The sequence below is a fragment of the Metopolophium dirhodum genome, chromosome 6, assembly GCF_019925205.1.
Source record: "Metopolophium dirhodum isolate CAU chromosome 6, ASM1992520v1, whole genome shotgun sequence".
Classification (NCBI taxonomy): domain Eukaryota; kingdom Metazoa; phylum Arthropoda; class Insecta; order Hemiptera; family Aphididae; genus Metopolophium; species Metopolophium dirhodum.
In genome coordinates this window covers 4,294,226-4,312,949 of record NC_083565.1, presented here as the reverse complement: position 1 = coordinate 4,312,949, position 18,724 = coordinate 4,294,226, and the positions used below count along the sequence as shown (strand labels likewise).

Sequence of the window (18,724 nt, the reverse complement as noted above, 5' to 3'; positions counted from 1 at the left end):
ACCATTTCAAAATTTGGATTTTTTTGCCCTTTTTTTTACACATGAATTATTAACGATTCACTATCAAACGGTTTTATATTTTTGTTATTATTAAAAATAGTAGTTTTATAAATAGGTCTATTTTTTAATTTATTTTTAATTAGTAGTCATATAAAAAGGAAACCTTCGCCAAATGTTTGATTTGGCCTTTTATTTACTCATTATATAGGCTATAGGTTTTTGAAAAAATTTGGTTAAACCTGCTGTATGCAACCGCCAACCCACCCTAATTGAAAAATAAATTACTTGTATCAAAATAAAATATATTACAATTTAAATAAAATGTATCATAGACTTAACCATATTATTATAGTGACTTAATCTATGACCGAAGTCCACTACAACCCTACTATACAGCAGAGCGAGTTCCCGGTTTTTTTTTTAAATTAACTTCTACATTTTTAGTATGGTGTAAATATTACGAACATTTTAATGATTAACAAGATATATAATTAATTGTGGTTTAGTTTTATATATACGTATATACTTTTAATTTATCCAGAGAGCACAGTGATCAAACTTCTTCAAATACACAAATTTCAGTCTCACCTGTACCTGTTGATGTAGTTCCAAATCCTGCTCTAACTGAAAATTGTACACCTGCTATTTCCCAAGCTGCAAAAGTCTCTTTTTCATTATCTCAAGATGATGTTAACCTAGCCCAACCATTAGCTACGTCTATGGAATATGACGTAAATTCTGATGTTGATACGCACAAGCTAGAAACAAGTATTTCACCTATCAAGAATCATGAACACACTATAGTTGGACGACGAATTTTAGATTTAGCTTATATATGTCAACAAATTAAAGAAAAAGATAATCACGACCCATACGGTTGCTCATTTAAGGACATGGTTTGTGTCAATGAAAAAAAAATTGGTTTAAAATCATCTTTTGCATTTAAATGCAATTTTTGTCTGAAAACATATACAATTGACTCGGAAAGTTCAGAAGCGAATATGACGGATATAAATATTGCTGCAGTAGCTGGTATAATGAATGTGGGTGGAGGATTTAGTCAGCTTCAAACTATGACCGCTTCTTTGGAAATACCTCCCTTAAGTCAGTTTGTGTACAATAAGTCACATGATATAGTTTGCAAATCATTTAATGAATGTGCTCTTAAAGAAATGGAGGCAGCTGCAAAAGAAGAAGCTCAACTAGCCGTAAGTGCCGGAGACATAGATACTGACGGAACTCCCCTTATTTCAGTAGTTGCAGATGGATCCTGGTGCAAACGGTCTTACAGGTCAACTTACAATTCATTATCAGGCGCTGTAAGTTGATATTATATTCTTATTTTAATTTAATAAATTTATGATATGCTATACAAAAGTAATATATTTTACTATTTTTAGTATACCTAAGTATATTACAGTAGGTTGAATTAATTTTTGCCAAAAACATTGCATTTGAAAATTGTGTGTAGGTATATACCCATTTTATATATAAAATGTAATAATATAATATGTTTTTAATGTTTCAAATATACCCATAAATAATATTTTTTAGTTACAGCAAAATAAATAAAATCGTTATTCTTCATTTAAATAACTAATTTTGTCGAAATTTGAACTTAAAATATCTATACCTATAAGAACTTGTGTTGATACATTTTTTTAGAGTTTTTGGTTATAATATGAACTACTCATGAGAAACCTTGTAATTTTTCTAGATACTGTTTACAATATTGTACATATTATAATTAAATAATAGATTATATTATGTTCTTATTAAATATTTAAAATTGTTTTTATTTTTGTATATTTAGGCTGCAATAATTGGGTATAGAACGAAAAAAGTTTTATTTTTGGGAGTAAAAAATAAATACTGTTCAATCTGTATTCGTTCTGGTCTTGGTTCAAAAGAAGTTAAAGAACATTGTTGCACTAAAAATTGGTCGGATAAAAATGGATCGTCGGGTATGGAAGCAGCTGTAATAGTTGAAGGTTTTAAACAAAGTGAACCTATGTATGGTATAAGGTATCAAAAATTGATAGCCGATGGAGACTCAAGCGTATACAAAAAAATTTTAGAAGCAAGGCCTTATAAAAATTTAACTGTACAAAAAGTTGAATGCCGTAACCACCTTCTTCGTAATTTTTGTAACAAACTTAGAGATATAACTACGAAAAAACAAGCAGGTCAATTAGCTCATAGAAAATTGTTATCACGTAATATTCTACGAATGCGAAAAGGTATAGTGAAAGCTATTGAATATAGAAAAAAAGAAAATTCAGTTATAGGACTCAGAAATGATATTTTAAATGTTGTCAATCATGTTTTCGGTGATCATAGTAGTTGCTCAAAATATTTTTGTGACATAACCGACGATAATAATTCAAACGATATTAATTACATGGAAAAAATTTTTAGTACAGATAGAGTGTTTATAGATAGCGTAATGCAACCTATTAGGTATCTTGCTAGACATACTTCAAGCTTGATACTGAATGTTGACAGCAATATAGTTGAATCTTTTAATGCCATTATTGCAAAACTTATAGGAGGGAAAAGAGTGAATTTTGCTCTAAAAGGGTCATACGCTGGACGTTGTGCGATTGCTACAGTTACTAAAAATTCTAAAAGACCTTTTTATTCTTTGCACAAGACAATTTTAAAAAATAGTCCCTTTAAAAAATTGCCATCAGTGAAAATGGAAATAACACGACGAGATAATCAATTTCGTCAAAATAATCGCTTGACGAAAAATAAAAGGTTTAAAAAAAAATTATTTGGTGTGAATGACTCAAATGCTTCATATGGAGAAAATTCAATGAAACCAGATATGAATGAAAATGAATATAATATAGAAAAATTGGAAGTCATTGAGTCCATGAAAAAAATTGCTGCACAAAGAGAGGTAATAGAAAGACAAACTGTTAACCAAAGTTCTTGTCAGAATTGGTTGGACATTAGGCGTAAATTACTTACTGCTTCAAACTTTGGAAGCATAATTAACCGTCGTCCAGACACGGGTTGTGAAAATCTAATAAAAAATTTAATTTATACTAGTGATGTTGATACAATAGCAATGGAGTATGGAAGAAATCATGAAAATGAAGCTAAAATTTGTTTAGAAAATTTACTAAGTATAAAAATAAGAGAGTGTGGATTGTTCATTGATGAGTTTAATTATTTCATTGGAGCAACTCCAGATGGATTAATTGATGAAGATGGCTTGGTCGAAATAAAATGTCCTCAATCAGCTGCAGATCTGACTCCCGAAGAAGGAATTGAAAAAAAAAAAATTAGCTGTTGGAAAAAAACTAATAATGGGACCACTTATGAAATTAAAAAAAATCATAAGTGGTATTACCAAGTACAGGGACAGTTAAATGTTTGTCAAAGGGATTATTGTATTCTCGCCGTGTGGACAAAAAAAGGAATGAAGTATGAAATAATTAAAAGGGACATTCATTTTTGGACTACTATCATGTTGCCGAAACTTCAAAATTTTTTTTTCAATTGCTTTTTGCCGGAATTGGTCGACCCGAGGCACTCACGTAGTATGCCAATACGGAATCCAGAGTACATAATTAGAGCACAAGAAGAAAAAAAAAATAAACGTTTAAAGCTTCTTTAATATTTTGTTTTAAGTAATATTGAGTTTTGTTAAAGTATATAGTTTAAGTATATACAAATATTAAGTTTTTTTTTACAATGTACCTTAACATATTATGAAATCGTCTATACGTTAAAATAAAATAAAAATATTATTTATATATTCGTTTATGATTTATTGTCTTACTTATATATACACATATACATTACAAACATAAATTAATATAATTAATGACTAAGGGACATTCGTATTGCCGGTTGTACTAGGTTTCTACTAAATGCTATTCACTGACGACTGACCGTGAGAGGTGGAACATTTAAATTATTATATCCCCAAAATACCTATTGATTTGCATAGTAATAATATTGGAATACAAGCGTATATAATAATAGGTCAATAAAAGTATAATAGGTTATGCGTCTGTAAAAATAAAATTACCAAAGCGTATGCGAAGCGTACCGTAAATTATTAAATAAATCGAACGTTGCGTCGCGCTTGAATTGTGTAGTCAATACGAGTAGTATTGAGAGAATGATGCGCCGCTCCCGGAGACGGTTTCAATCACTCGCTCACGCGTCGGTAAGCGACCGAAGTGGGCGTGGTATAAAGCATTGCGTGAGAGGTTTTACGACATCTAGTGAGCGTTGTTACGTTTTAGTTTTACTGTCGAAGACCCATAATGTCGCGGAACGTAAATTTACGGAACCTGACAAATGCGGAAAAAAATAATTTGGAACATATAATTACGGAACCAGAAAAATGCGGAATGTAATATCACGGATAGTTATTCCCTGGACTGTATTATCCAGGAACGTAACATCACGGACCGTAATTTTGCGGAAAGTAAAATTACGGAATTTATAATACCATAAACCAATGATTCTCAACATAGGTATTTCTAATTACAAAATGGTCGAATTAACTTCGGGTTTTTTTTACATCTCCTACAAATGATTTATTATTGACAAAATTATCGACAGTTGGGAACATATAATTTCATCTTAAATGGAAGGCACAAAGAGTGCCTCCTAACATGACTTTTTCATAAATTGAAAATACATTTTTTAGGTTAATTAACTACCTACCTAGCTATTTAGTTTAAGATCTGAAACATACCACATAAATAAATATAATTATTTTGAAGTTTCGAACCATATTATAATATAAATATAAACAAATCAACCATTTTTTAGTCTAGAAATGTTTTGATTTGTACGTAATAAATTCATAAGTTTAATTAGGAAGATGTCAGGGAAGGTTCGACTGAAAAAAAAATACTTTGAAAATCAAATAATATTTATTATCAATTCAAAATTAATAATAACAAGTTAGGTACCTACGTACTAACTAAAGACACAGAATATTCAACGCCAATACAAACATTACCACAATTCTAGACATAACTTCATATGACTTTAGACATTTTGTAATATAAAGTGTAGGTATTTATATTTTGTTGTCATGGATCTATTTAACTAATAATTAAATATCAGACCCTATTCACTATTCAGTATCTAATTAGTGTTAAGTGCTTAAGCTATTAGTAAAATGCTAAGTAGGTAACTATATTACCTAAGGTTATATTACATAGTATACCTAGGACCTACTAGCCAATAGACATAATTTGTATTGTATCTTATCTAGTAAGTTGTAACCAGTGTTGATAAGTACTAAAAGACCTATTTAAAGGATTTTTGGTGTAGAACACTTTTTAAATACTTTTCAAATATTTTTGTCTTAAAACTTAATATAGTATTTAAAATAGCTATTTTAGATTCTGAGCGAAGCGATGAATGTATTGATTTTACAATGATGTGTGTTTTTTTTTATTTTTTTATTTTTGTGTCTGTCATCACCTTTTAGGACAGTAAAAGTGCTTGGATTTTCTTCAACAGTAACTTTTCTGATAGGAAAGTGAATCTAGTTGGTATTTTGGGGGGTCAAAAGTAAAAATTTCCCAGTAGTTTTCAAAAGCGACGTGAAAAACAAAAGAAAAATTAAGGAAAAACGGGAATTTTTTACGCAAAATCTGTTTTCGAGAAAATCGATTTTGGTTTTTGGTGTAACTTTAAAACAAATGACCGTAGGGACATGAAATTTTGACTGAATGTTTATATTAGCATTTTCTATACACCATATAACATTTTGACTCTTTTTGAGCTGTTTACGGACATTGTCAGTTTTCAATTTTTTTAGTTTTTTTTTCTACAAATATCAATAAAATTTTATCTGTTGAGTATAAAAAAAGCTTGAAAATATAATAGAAGGCTCCTAGGTTAATGTTTCAAAGGCAGATGAAAAAAATTAAAAATCCTTAGTCACAGTTTTTATTTATAAGCATTTAAAGTTCAAATTTTGACAAAATACTGAAAAATCACGAAAATTAGCAAATTATTTTGAGTTGAGAATTCATAAAATTTTTTCTTTTTAAATCTAAGATTTTAAACTGTAATATAAGATTACTCATAAGTTTGTCTACCTTATCAAAAAAAAAAAAATGTCTACAAGAAAATACATTAAATTTTTATGAGCGTCTGAAATTTATATTTTTACAACATTTGATATTCACTTGATTTCTCATGTAACAATTTTCTTATTTTATTGTAATTGAAAAACGAATGACTGTAGATACTTGAAAATTTCACTGAATGTTTATATTAGCATTTTCTATACACCATACAATTTTGAAAATATTTTGACTCTTTCTTGAGCGGTTTACGGACATTGTCAGTTTTCAATTTTTTTAGTTTTTTTTTTCTATAAATATCAATAAAAATTTTTTTGTTGGGTAAAAAAGCGTGAAAATTTAGTATAAGGCTTCTGATATATCGTTCTAATAGCAGTTGAAAAATATTAAAAATACATAGGCACAATTTTTTTTTATAAGCATTTAAAGTTCAAATGTTGACAACATTTATCAAATTTATAATTTATTAATTATTTTGTAGTTAAAAATGTATAAAATGTTTAACTTTTATGGCTAAGGATTGAAAATTTAAAACAAGGGTCCACGTAAATAGGTTATATATAAATTACTCAATTCACAATAATATCATCAAATATACTTGGTAAAATCATAGGCTGACTGACCGTTTTCGCTCAGAATCATTTTTCTTATACAATGATATTATATCATTGAATTCAAATTTAACACCATCCATTACAGTGACCCACTTGTAACCTACTGTACAGCAGAGCTACATCCACTTACCCACCTTTTTCTTCTTAGTACTGATGTTTTAAAATAATTGGTACTTGTTAGATGCCAGTACTAATTATATATTTCTAAGACTACAAAAACCCATTAGTTTTTGTCAGTGGTTACCAAATGTGTCATTTTAAAGTAGAAAATAAAAATAAAAAAAATAGAAAAACTATACCTTATTCAACATAAGAAGCGACCCAGGCGGTGACATGTTTTTGTTAGTGATACTAGTCAGACAGACATGTCCATAACACTTCTTAGATTTTAAGTCAAACCAAAAATAAGCAAATACTTGAGTTCTTTTCCATAACCTCACACATGTTATAACAAATGGGAAAATATTTTAGGAATAATAAAAATCAACAACATTGCTAGTATATAACATGGTAGTATTTTTAATATTTAGGTTTAATTAAATTATATTTAAACAACGAAAGCGAATTATTTTGAAATTTGGTAAATACTTTATGTCACCATCCCATGTGCACAAATACAGTAATTGACCGGCTTCAAGTATATTTGGCACTTCTAAAAAATATTTGAAACAAATTAAATTAATTATAATATTTTTATATTATAATATATTCAGTATATAACTATACACTATAAGTACATGATGCAGGTGACTAAGTACTTAATATGCACAACAATTGTATAAAATATTAAATTTTAATAGGTATGTTAATACAAAATAACGAATTATTAACAAATAGAATAGGTGTACAATAAGTTATGATAAAAACATTCTTTGAAAGCGAAGTACATCTCCTCGACAGACTGGGCACGTTCTTTGATATTGACCATCCAACACTGAAACGCATGTTTCACACACCCAGGCGTGACCACAAGGCAACACTATATGTTGAGCTACATTTTCACCAGGAGTAGTAGTTAAACAAACCATACAATTCCTTGGATTGTGTACTACTTCTGGTGCATTTTGTGGTACTTCTGGATCTGGTTCAACAAAGTCATCTTCCAAAACATCATCATTTGACTCATGATCATGTTCAATACCTAGTGCCCAATGTCTTTGCCTTCTTTCATAGCCAGCACAGGAATATGAACATTTCACTAGAAATTGCCATACACTTAATAGACCTGCTTCATGATGTTCAACAGCCCTTTTTATCAACCTTGAGTTAAGAAGGTACTTAGTTTTGAGATTCCTTGTTGGTTGCAGACCGTTAGAAATTTGAGTAACCGTAGTGTGGTACTTTTGGCTCAACTCACATATTTGACCTGATGATTTAACCAAATTTATTATTATAATATTTTATAATATATGTGTTTGTTATACGAACATAATTACCTAATAATATATATATATATTATATGGTTATAAAACATATTATCAAATTATGCAGTTTAGCAAAAAGTCAAGATTGTCTTAAGGGTCTTCGTCACTAGATTTTTCAAGCGCTAAAATGGTCTTTGAATTTCCAAAAATAAACACGGTTCAATCTATTCGATTTCAATTTTGAAAACTGTTCTGAACTCGTTACCTAGTCTTCTGTGTTTACACCAGATCATTTTTAATAATAAATATTTTTTAATTAAATACAAGCTATTAAGGAACTGATATTTTAAGAATTTAAAACAGCTATAAAAAGCTTAATATTAGATTATTTCAAAATGTATCTGGTGTGAACTTAGATTAAGATCTTGGCTTTAATTTTGTATAGGTATGTTATTTCTCTAAACCTGCCTCGGAAGCCGTAAATATGGAAATACTAGAACATGTTTATTGATATAATGATAGATATAAAATAATTTGTTGCACAACCTGTGCTGCTCAACAATTCCAACGGCGACCAAGATTATTAAATCCCCCACTCCTTATTCCTGGAAATGCGTCGACGGACGCGACTCGCGGCACGAGCGATAACACGACAGCTGCCGCCCGCCCGCCTGGCTATTTTTATCCATTGCTTTTGTATACACAATACAGCCTACTAATTGATTATTATTATGAAAATCATTTCCGTCTTGAGCTTCAAACGTGAACATTGAAATGAATTCGAGTAATTCCAATACGAGAATATGCAAAAAAAAGAGAGGGTTTCCATCAAAAAAGAAGAAATCTAAGATAATAGGTTCACAAAGCTTGTTTAAAAGTCGATGGACAAGGTACATATTTTATTATTATATTTTTTTATGGTGTATAGTAAATGCTAATATAAACAACCAGTGAAAATGTCATGGTCATGTGTTTTAAAGTTACACTAAAAACCAAAATCGGATTTTGTCAAAAACCGATTTTGCGTGAAAAATTCAGTTTTTGTTTAAATTTTTTTTTTTTGTTTTTGTTTAAAATTACGTATTTATTTGACCTCCCCAATGCACCAACTAGATTCACTTTCCCATCGAACAAGATACTGAAGTAGAAAATCGAAGCATTATTTCGACTACTTATCGTGTACACAGACACAAATAAAAAAAAATAAAACATACATAATTGTTAAAATCAATACATTCATCGCTCCACTCAGAATCTAAAATAGACGTCATATTGAATATTATTATACTATAGGTATAACAAATAATAACCATTTCAAAATTTGGATTTTTTTGCCCTTTTTTTTACACATGAATTATTAACGATTCACTATCAAACGGTTTTATATTTTTGTTATTATTAAAAATAGTAGTTTTATAAATAGGTCTATTTTTTAATTTATTTTTAATTAGTAGTCATATAAAAAGGAAACCTTCGCCAAATGTTTGATTTGGCCTTTTATTTACTCATTATATAGGCTATAGGTTTTTGAAAAAATTTGGTTAAACCTGCTGTATGCAACCGCCAACCCACCCTAATTGAAAAATAAATTACTTGTATCAAAATAAAATATATTACAATTTAAATAAAATGTATCATAGACTTAACCATATTATTATAGTGACTTAATCTATGACCGAAGTCCACTACAACCCTACTATACAGCAGAGCGAGTTCCCGGTTTTTTTTTTAAATTAACTTCTACATTTTTAGTATGGTGTAAATATTACGAACATTTTAATGATTAACAAGATATATAATTAATTGTGGTTTAGTTTTATATATACGTATATACTTTTAATTTATCCAGAGAGCACAGTGATCAAACTTCTTCAAATACACAAATTTCAGTCTCACCTGTACCTGTTGATGTAGTTCCAAATCCTGCTCTAACTGAAAATTGTACACCTGCTATTTCCCAAGCTGCAAAAGTCTCTTTTTCATTATCTCAAGATGATGTTAACCTAGCCCAACCATTAGCTACGTCTATGGAATATGACGTAAATTCTGATGTTGATACGCACAAGCTAGAAACAAGTATTTCACCTATCAAGAATCATGAACACACTATAGTTGGACGACGAATTTTAGATTTAGCTTATATATGTCAACAAATTAAAGAAAAAGATAATCACGACCCATACGGTTGCTCATTTAAGGACATGGTTTGTGTCAATGAAAAAAAAATTGGTTTAAAATCATCTTTTGCATTTAAATGCAATTTTTGTCTGAAAACATATACAATTGACTCGGAAAGTTCAGAAGCGAATATGACGGATATAAATATTGCTGCAGTAGCTGGTATAATGAATGTGGGTGGAGGATTTAGTCAGCTTCAAACTATGACCGCTTCTTTGGAAATACCTCCCTTAAGTCAGTTTGTGTACAATAAGTCACATGATATAGTTTGCAAATCATTTAATGAATGTGCTCTTAAAGAAATGGAGGCAGCTGCAAAAGAAGAAGCTCAACTAGCCGTAAGTGCCGGAGACATAGATACTGACGGAACTCCCCTTATTTCAGTAGTTGCAGATGGATCCTGGTGCAAACGGTCTTACAGGTCAACTTACAATTCATTATCAGGCGCTGTAAGTTGATATTATATTCTTATTTTAATTTAATAAATTTATGATATGCTATACAAAAGTAATATATTTTACTATTTTTAGTATACCTAAGTATATTACAGTAGGTTGAATTAATTTTTGCCAAAAACATTGCATTTGAAAATTGTGTGTAGGTATATACCCATTTTATATATAAAATGTAATAATATAATATGTTTTTAATGTTTCAAATATACCCATAAATAATATTTTTTAGTTACAGCAAAATAAATAAAATCGTTATTCTTCATTTAAATAACTAATTTTGTCGAAATTTGAACTTAAAATATCTATACCTATAAGAACTTGTGTTGATACATTTTTTTAGAGTTTTTGGTTATAATATGAACTACTCATGAGAAACCTTGTAATTTTTCTAGATACTGTTTACAATATTGTACATATTATAATTAAATAATAGATTATATTATGTTCTTATTAAATATTTAAAATTGTTTTTATTTTTGTATATTTAGGCTGCAATAATTGGGTATAGAACGAAAAAAGTTTTATTTTTGGGAGTAAAAAATAAATACTGTTCAATCTGTATTCGTTCTGGTCTTGGTTCAAAAGAAGTTAAAGAACATTGTTGCACTAAAAATTGGTCGGATAAAAATGGATCGTCGGGTATGGAAGCAGCTGTAATAGTTGAAGGTTTTAAACAAAGTGAACCTATGTATGGTATAAGGTATCAAAAATTGATAGCCGATGGAGACTCAAGCGTATACAAAAAAATTTTAGAAGCAAGGCCTTATAAAAATTTAACTGTACAAAAAGTTGAATGCCGTAACCACCTTCTTCGTAATTTTTGTAACAAACTTAGAGATATAACTACGAAAAAACAAGCAGGTCAATTAGCTCATAGAAAATTGTTATCACGTAATATTCTACGAATGCGAAAAGGTATAGTGAAAGCTATTGAATATAGAAAAAAAGAAAATTCAGTTATAGGACTCAGAAATGATATTTTAAATGTTGTCAATCATGTTTTCGGTGATCATAGTAGTTGCTCAAAATATTTTTGTGACATAACCGACGATAATAATTCAAACGATATTAATTACATGGAAAAAATTTTTAGTACAGATAGAGTGTTTATAGATAGCGTAATGCAACCTATTAGGTATCTTGCTAGACATACTTCAAGCTTGATACTGAATGTTGACAGCAATATAGTTGAATCTTTTAATGCCATTATTGCAAAACTTATAGGAGGGAAAAGAGTGAATTTTGCTCTAAAAGGGTCATACGCTGGACGTTGTGCGATTGCTACAGTTACTAAAAATTCTAAAAGACCTTTTTATTCTTTGCACAAGACAATTTTAAAAAATAGTCCCTTTAAAAAATTGCCATCAGTGAAAATGGAAATAACACGACGAGATAATCAATTTCGTCAAAATAATCGCTTGACGAAAAATAAAAGGTTTAAAAAAAAATTATTTGGTGTGAATGACTCAAATGCTTCATATGGAGAAAATTCAATGAAACCAGATATGAATGAAAATGAATATAATATAGAAAAATTGGAAGTCATTGAGTCCATGAAAAAAATTGCTGCACAAAGAGAGGTAATAGAAAGACAAACTGTTAACCAAAGTTCTTGTCAGAATTGGTTGGACATTAGGCGTAAATTACTTACTGCTTCAAACTTTGGAAGCATAATTAACCGTCGTCCAGACACGGGTTGTGAAAATCTAATAAAAAATTTAATTTATACTAGTGATGTTGATACAATAGCAATGGAGTATGGAAGAAATCATGAAAATGAAGCTAAAATTTGTTTAGAAAATTTACTAAGTATAAAAATAAGAGAGTGTGGATTGTTCATTGATGAGTTTAATTATTTCATTGGAGCAACTCCAGATGGATTAATTGATGAAGATGGCTTGGTCGAAATAAAATGTCCTCAATCAGCTGCAGATCTGACTCCCGAAGAAGGAATTGAAAAAAAAAAAATTAGCTGTTGGAAAAAAACTAATAATGGGACCACTTATGAAATTAAAAAAAATCATAAGTGGTATTACCAAGTACAGGGACAGTTAAATGTTTGTCAAAGGGATTATTGTATTCTCGCCGTGTGGACAAAAAAAGGAATGAAGTATGAAATAATTAAAAGGGACATTCATTTTTGGACTACTATCATGTTGCCGAAACTTCAAAATTTTTTTTTCAATTGCTTTTTGCCGGAATTGGTCGACCCGAGGCACTCACGTAGTATGCCAATACGGAATCCAGAGTACATAATTAGAGCACAAGAAGAAAAAAAAAATAAACGTTTAAAGCTTCTTTAATATTTTGTTTTAAGTAATATTGAGTTTTGTTAAAGTATATAGTTTAAGTATATACAAATATTAAGTTTTTTTTTACAATGTACCTTAACATATTATGAAATCGTCTATACGTTAAAATAAAATAAAAATATTATTTATATATTCGTTTATGATTTATTGTCTTACTTATATATACACATATACATTACAAACATAAATTAATATAATTAATGACTAAGGGACATTCGTATTGCCGGTTGTACTAGGTTTCTACTAAATGCTATTCACTGACGACTGACCGTGAGAGGTGGAACATTTAAATTATTATATCCCCAAAATACCTATTGATTTGCATAGTAATAATATTGGAATACAAGCGTATATAATAATAGGTCAATAAAAGTATAATAGGTTATGCGTCTGTAAAAATAAAATTACCAAAGCGTATGCGAAGCGTACCGTAAATTATTAAATAAATCGAACGTTGCGTCGCGCTTGAATTGTGTAGTCAATACGAGTAGTATTGAGAGAATGATGCGCCGCTCCCGGAGACGGTTTCAATCACTCGCTCACGCGTCGGTAAGCGACCGAAGTGGGCGTGGTATAAAGCATTGCGTGAGAGGTTTTACGACATCTAGTGAGCGTTGTTACGTTTTAGTTTTACTGTCGAAGACCCTTAACATCACGGTTTAAAATAGTACTATCTTAAATCATGCTTAACATTGATGAAACACTTTTCATCAAATTTAAAATGATACTGAATTCATTATTATAAATGGTACAGGTAGGTAGGTATTTAATATTTATGGTTAAGACTTAAATTTAATAAATATTATGTACATGATTTTCAAATTGCCCACTCATAGAACTATAAAGAATATTGAATTAAACGCACAGGACAGTTAAGTTACCTACTACATTTGTATAGTTAAATAATATTATATGATTTGTAAAGTGACTCTAATAATTGTTTACTTTATAGTTTACACCATTTATAACAAGTAATCATAAATGATACTATACCTAGCTAAAAGCTGAAGTTTATTAATTAATTTTGATTTTTTGGAAAGTGCAACAGTATTTTTAAATCCTGCTATGAGAATGTGATGTGGGAAGTGGCACACCAAAAGTATGAGGTGCAACTAAATACTAAATAGGTTGTCATTTAAATGTTCAACACCTTTGCGAATTATTTTATTATTATACACTAATACACTGCATTATACAGTATAGTATTTACTTGACAGTTGACATTAGGACATTATAATATTACCTATATCTATTATTACCCATATACCAATATTGGTAGTATTACATTTTAAAATATTTAGGTATGTATTCAAGAACTTATGGTATAGCATAAAACCACCACTGAAACACTAAAAAGTACATTCTAATTTTAGATCCAAACTTGAAAGTTGAAACCTATGTTAATTGAATTTACTATTGTGTGGATTTCATCTGGTGAATAATAAAAATTTCTATTGCTAATGGCCATTGTTGCCGATACTTTAGACCAATAAAAAAAGAAAAAAGTTATATTTTATTGACCAAAGTAAAAATAAAATAAAATATATTGGTTTTAATATTGAAAAGGTGTTGTTTTTAGTTTTTACACAGATAAAAAATGGAAATTAATTTAACACTTACCAAGGAAGACCCATAAATTTGGATGTGCAATAGAGAACTTGTGTCTCAAAAAGTTATGAAAGCTCTCCAAGTTATTATTTGTCCTTCTTGAGACACCATTCACAGATAAAACATTAACTCCGATACGTCCTATCCAGTAACTTTAAAGTTTAACCATAATAAAAAATGTGTATTTTAATAATTGAAACATATTTATATAGTAAATAAAATTATTATGATGTAATACTTTTGGTAATATTCAAAGAGATTAGTTAATGGAACGTTGTGGTGGATAGCATATGCCTTAGTGAGTAGAAAACCTTGTTCAATTTCTGCACTAGGTAATAATGGTAAGCACATTAGAATTTTTAAAGTCTTCAAAGCATATGGATTTGAATTAACAGTTGGTAAATAATTCAAAGATTTCATTTTTTTCCATACTGCCTGTAATTAAATTTATATTAAAATTAAAAAATATTAAGTGATAAATATATTACTTATAACTATTTATACTGAACTTATACATTTTGTTTCGTTATAGTTATAAAACTTTAAGAGGAAGTGATAACCTAATTTTCTGTCTTCATCTATCTAACGAGTATAATATAGACCATATTTGAGAAAATGGCATATGTATTTGTAGAATATTATTGTTTTAATGTAGAAATTAGTGATATTAATTCAAAACTGGAAAATTTACAACACCATTAATTTTATTTCAGAAAAAAACATATTTTATCAAAAAGGATTTAGGTATTGTTCAAAAATATTATATTTGTATAGTCTCTTATAGTCTTATTCAAATTTAGCAGGCAATAGATATAGAAATTCAAATTTCAACCCAGAGTATTACTTTTATTTTGTGCAATGTTGCTATATTTCCCATTAATATAGGACTAGACAGCATAAGCGGGTGCCGGGTATCAGTCAGATATAAAATTATGTTAATGCATAGAAAAATGTCTAAAATGCCATATTTAACAATAAACCTTATTTATAATAAGTAATAAATAATTTTATTTACAAAATTAAAAATATTTACTCTTTTCTAAAAAATGTAAATGTTTATAAATAAAAAACTTAAATTATATATATACTTTTTTGGAAAAATAATCAAAAATGGTTTATGTTCCAACTAAAGTACTAATCAACAGTAGATATACTTACCTGGTTATGATGGAACCAACACCCTAAGACACGTGTCCCTTCAACACCTATACTAGAAGATAATGCATCTCTAAGTGCTGGTTCAAAATCAGTCATTATCAATGATGGCGATAAGTTAGGAAATAAATTGTTCTTCATATAATCCATCACGCATTGATATGAGTTTCTGGATTTTGTTTCCATTAGTGCATAGGCTATTGGTATCGACTGAAAAATAAAATATCATGTTTTAACTACAATTAATAATTAACATTTTCTGTTAGGTAGATACCTATTTTATAGAAAAATAATAATAATTAAATCAATAATAATTATTAAAATTTAACTCTATATATAAAATTAAATACAACTTACTAAATTATCCATCATAAAATGAATACTCAGCAGTTGACTGCCCATATTAAACGGTACTATTTTAAATGTGGCATCCGCGTGGACCTCAGTTATGCCATGTGACAGAACTAAATTAATTAAGCGTGTACATGCTAATATAACACTGTATTTACCTAAACATACATTTTTTATCTTAGTAATCCAGATATAATACTTTATGTCTCTATACATTTGATCACACAATTTAAATGAATATTTACCTAGCATACATAAATATTAATATTATAAAATACAAAATATTATTATAATGAAATAAATAAGCATATTATGGGCATACTGGTCATGTAGGTATTGTGATTTATTAATTATTGTAACTAGAACTTAAGCTTAATAAAGATCTGATACAAATTTTGGGTTTTGAATGTTTCATAATATATTTATCAAATTTAAAGTATAAAATAGGTATCATCACAAAAATTCCTGGTAAATTTTAAGAAAATGTATTTACAGATAGTAATTATAAAAGATAAAACTAAAATTGTTTATCCAGATACCTACTACCTACAGAATTTTAGATAAAAAAACAGAATCTTTGAAGAATCAAATTTTGACATTATTGTCATCTAAACTTTAAACTCTGCAAGGTATAATTTGACAGTAAAAATATTTCATATTAAATATAAATATTACCGTCAGGATCTCTAACTGATCCACTAAATATGGAACTGTTGCAACACATATATCTGGATAAATCTCCATTATCAAATTTGACAGCTAACTCGTGCAACGAATGAGGTAAAGCTGGTAGGGAGGATCTTCTAACTGAGCGCATTATACTTTCTGCAGTTGACCAGGGATAAAAACCAGCGGCAACTCTGTGTCTAAAATACATTAATATATATTAGCAGGATCAAGTAGGATACTTAAAAATGTATAGTATAAGTATATGATACAAGATATAATCATACAAGATACTTTATAAAAATATAACTATAAAGAAGTTTCACTTCAAAATTTAGCTATATAAATACTAAAATAGGTAGGTAACTTAGAAATTGAATCTTAATAATAATTAATAAAAAACAATATTTTTTAATGATATTATTCAATACATGTACTAGTGTACCATATGCATTACCTTTGTGCTTCATCATCATAAATCAGTTTCAATGAGATATTTTCATTTTTAGATCGTTCCTTCAATGCATCTCTAAATAAAACAATCAGATTTGATTCATCGTCTCTATTTGCAATGTGTGCTCTTGAATGTGGTTTTAATTCAGAAAATGTACCATCAACATTTTTCCTAGCAGTTCCATCACAAAAGAACTCCTGAGATTTTGCACATTTATAGTAACTAAAAAATATTAAGCCATTAATATAAAACATGGTGAATGATTAGGGATGAATGCAGTTTAGCTCAAGAGATTTTTGTGAATTTTTTGTTTGAAAATGTGTATTTTTGTATGTATGTTTATGATGGAGCTTTCAAAAAAAGTTGGTTAAAATATCTCCTTTGGAAATGATGGTAAAAAAATAGTCATAACTCCCAAATCGTGTTTGCAAGTTTAAAGTGCCTACAAAAAAGAATAACATTTTTGAATTTTTTTTCGTAAATTTGTGTTTTTTTTAATCTCAACAAAAATGGTGGAATCCGAAGTTACCTATATGGATATAATATTATCGAACTTATCATTAATAAAATAATTTCAAAAAAATAAAAGATCTGAAGGGTTGACGAGTGGGAATATTGTGAAATTAAATAATGATTATAAATGATTAGGTATATTTATAAATAATAATAATTATAGTATTAAAATAGGTTTCAGGACTTCTTGCATTTGCATATTTTTTTTGTAGTGGTCGTAGTCCGTAAATTATAAATTTGTTTTATGAAATAGCGAAATTAAATATAAAGTTTGAATATTTTTGTATATATCGTCATAATTTAGGAAGAGCCCATCGTTTGAACCACTTTTAATATATTTGTGCATTTTTTGCATTTTTTTTTATTTAAGTGAACGTAAAATTGCATGTTTGAGTTTTGTATTTCTAAAATTATAAGTAGGTATTAGGTTTTATCCTTTTCTCAAAAATAATACAAAAATTTAGCTGCAAATATTTAAGCATATTTTGACAATTTCGACTGCATATTTCGATGACTTTTAGTACAAAAAGTCCCGAACCTTAGTTATAAATAAAATATGCAAAATAGCAAACTCCTAAAGGATATAAGTTATACTTTGAAACTATCCAAGTTCAACCGATAAATTCTGATTGCACCAATGTTCTTAAATGGTTAAAAAAAGTACAATGATTTCCGGAAAAAAATAGCTAAACTGCATTTATGCCTAATAAAAATCAAAATTCGATCAACTGTTCATTGAGTTTTAATTTTTAAATATTTGTTTCATGTTTGTAGTGTGTAACTTACGTAATTGCTATAGTTCATACTACCTAAGTATACACTAATATATTATTATATTTTGTTACTTACGCGATTCCATTTTTTTTCCCATTATGCCTGTACATAAAACCATTTAAGAACATGATTATATATATAATATATTGTAATTAAATCGGAAAAAAACTCCAGAAATTCACAGTTTGCAGTACCAATAACGTATG

The 18,724-nt window shown here is 28.5% G+C and overlaps 2 protein-coding genes across 2 annotated transcripts; one reads left to right on the top strand and one right to left on the bottom strand.

The window, feature by feature from the left end:
• The first annotated feature begins 316 nt into the window (after positions 1-316).
• LOC132946662 (uncharacterized) lies at positions 317-13,643 on the top strand. Its single transcript, XM_061016705.1, has 4 exons — positions 317-1,319; positions 1,814-3,625; positions 9,888-10,679; positions 11,174-13,643. Exons 1-4 carry the CDS (start codon positions 720-722, stop codon positions 12,986-12,988), a joined length of 5,019 nt encoding a protein of 1,672 aa, XP_060872688.1. The 5' UTR covers positions 317-719; the 3' UTR covers positions 12,989-13,643.
• On the bottom strand, positions 13,602-18,646 carry LOC132946660 (uncharacterized). The gene is made up of 8 exons (XM_061016704.1): positions 18,594-18,646; positions 17,235-17,453; positions 16,787-16,977; positions 16,118-16,224; positions 15,764-15,970; positions 14,844-15,040; positions 14,618-14,757; positions 13,602-13,642 (listed from the first exon to the last, which is right to left on the bottom strand). Exons 1-8 carry the CDS (start codon positions 18,644-18,646, stop codon positions 13,602-13,604), a joined length of 1,155 nt encoding a protein of 384 aa, XP_060872687.1.
• Between the last annotated feature and the right edge of the window lie 78 nt (positions 18,647-18,724).

What these genes read in the sequence shown, in the direction of transcription:
- LOC132946662 (XM_061016705.1), top strand. Translation starts at nt 720, where the DNA reads ATGGAATATGACGTAAATTCTGATGTTGATACGCACAAGCTAGAAACA. An exon ending in ATAAACGTTTAAAGCTTCTT is followed by an intron (nt 3,626 to 9,887) that starts TAATATTTTGTT and finishes TACGTATATACT; the next exon opens with TTTAATTTATCCAGAGAGCA. An exon ending in ACAATTCATTATCAGGCGCT is followed by an intron (nt 10,680 to 11,173) that starts GTAAGTTGATAT and finishes TTGTATATTTAG; the next exon opens with GCTGCAATAATTGGGTATAG.
- LOC132946660 (XM_061016704.1), bottom strand. Translation starts at nt 18,646, where the DNA reads ATGTTCTTAAATGGTTTTATGTACAGGCATAATGGGAAAAAAAATGGA. An exon ending in TATGATGATGAAGCACAAAG is followed by an intron (nt 16,978 to 17,234) that starts GTAATGCATATG and finishes AATGTATTTTAG; the next exon opens with ACACAGAGTTGCCGCTGGTT. An exon ending in ATTTTATGATGGATAATTTA is followed by an intron (nt 15,971 to 16,117) that starts GTAAGTTGTATT and finishes TTTATTTTTCAG; the next exon opens with TCGATACCAATAGCCTATGC.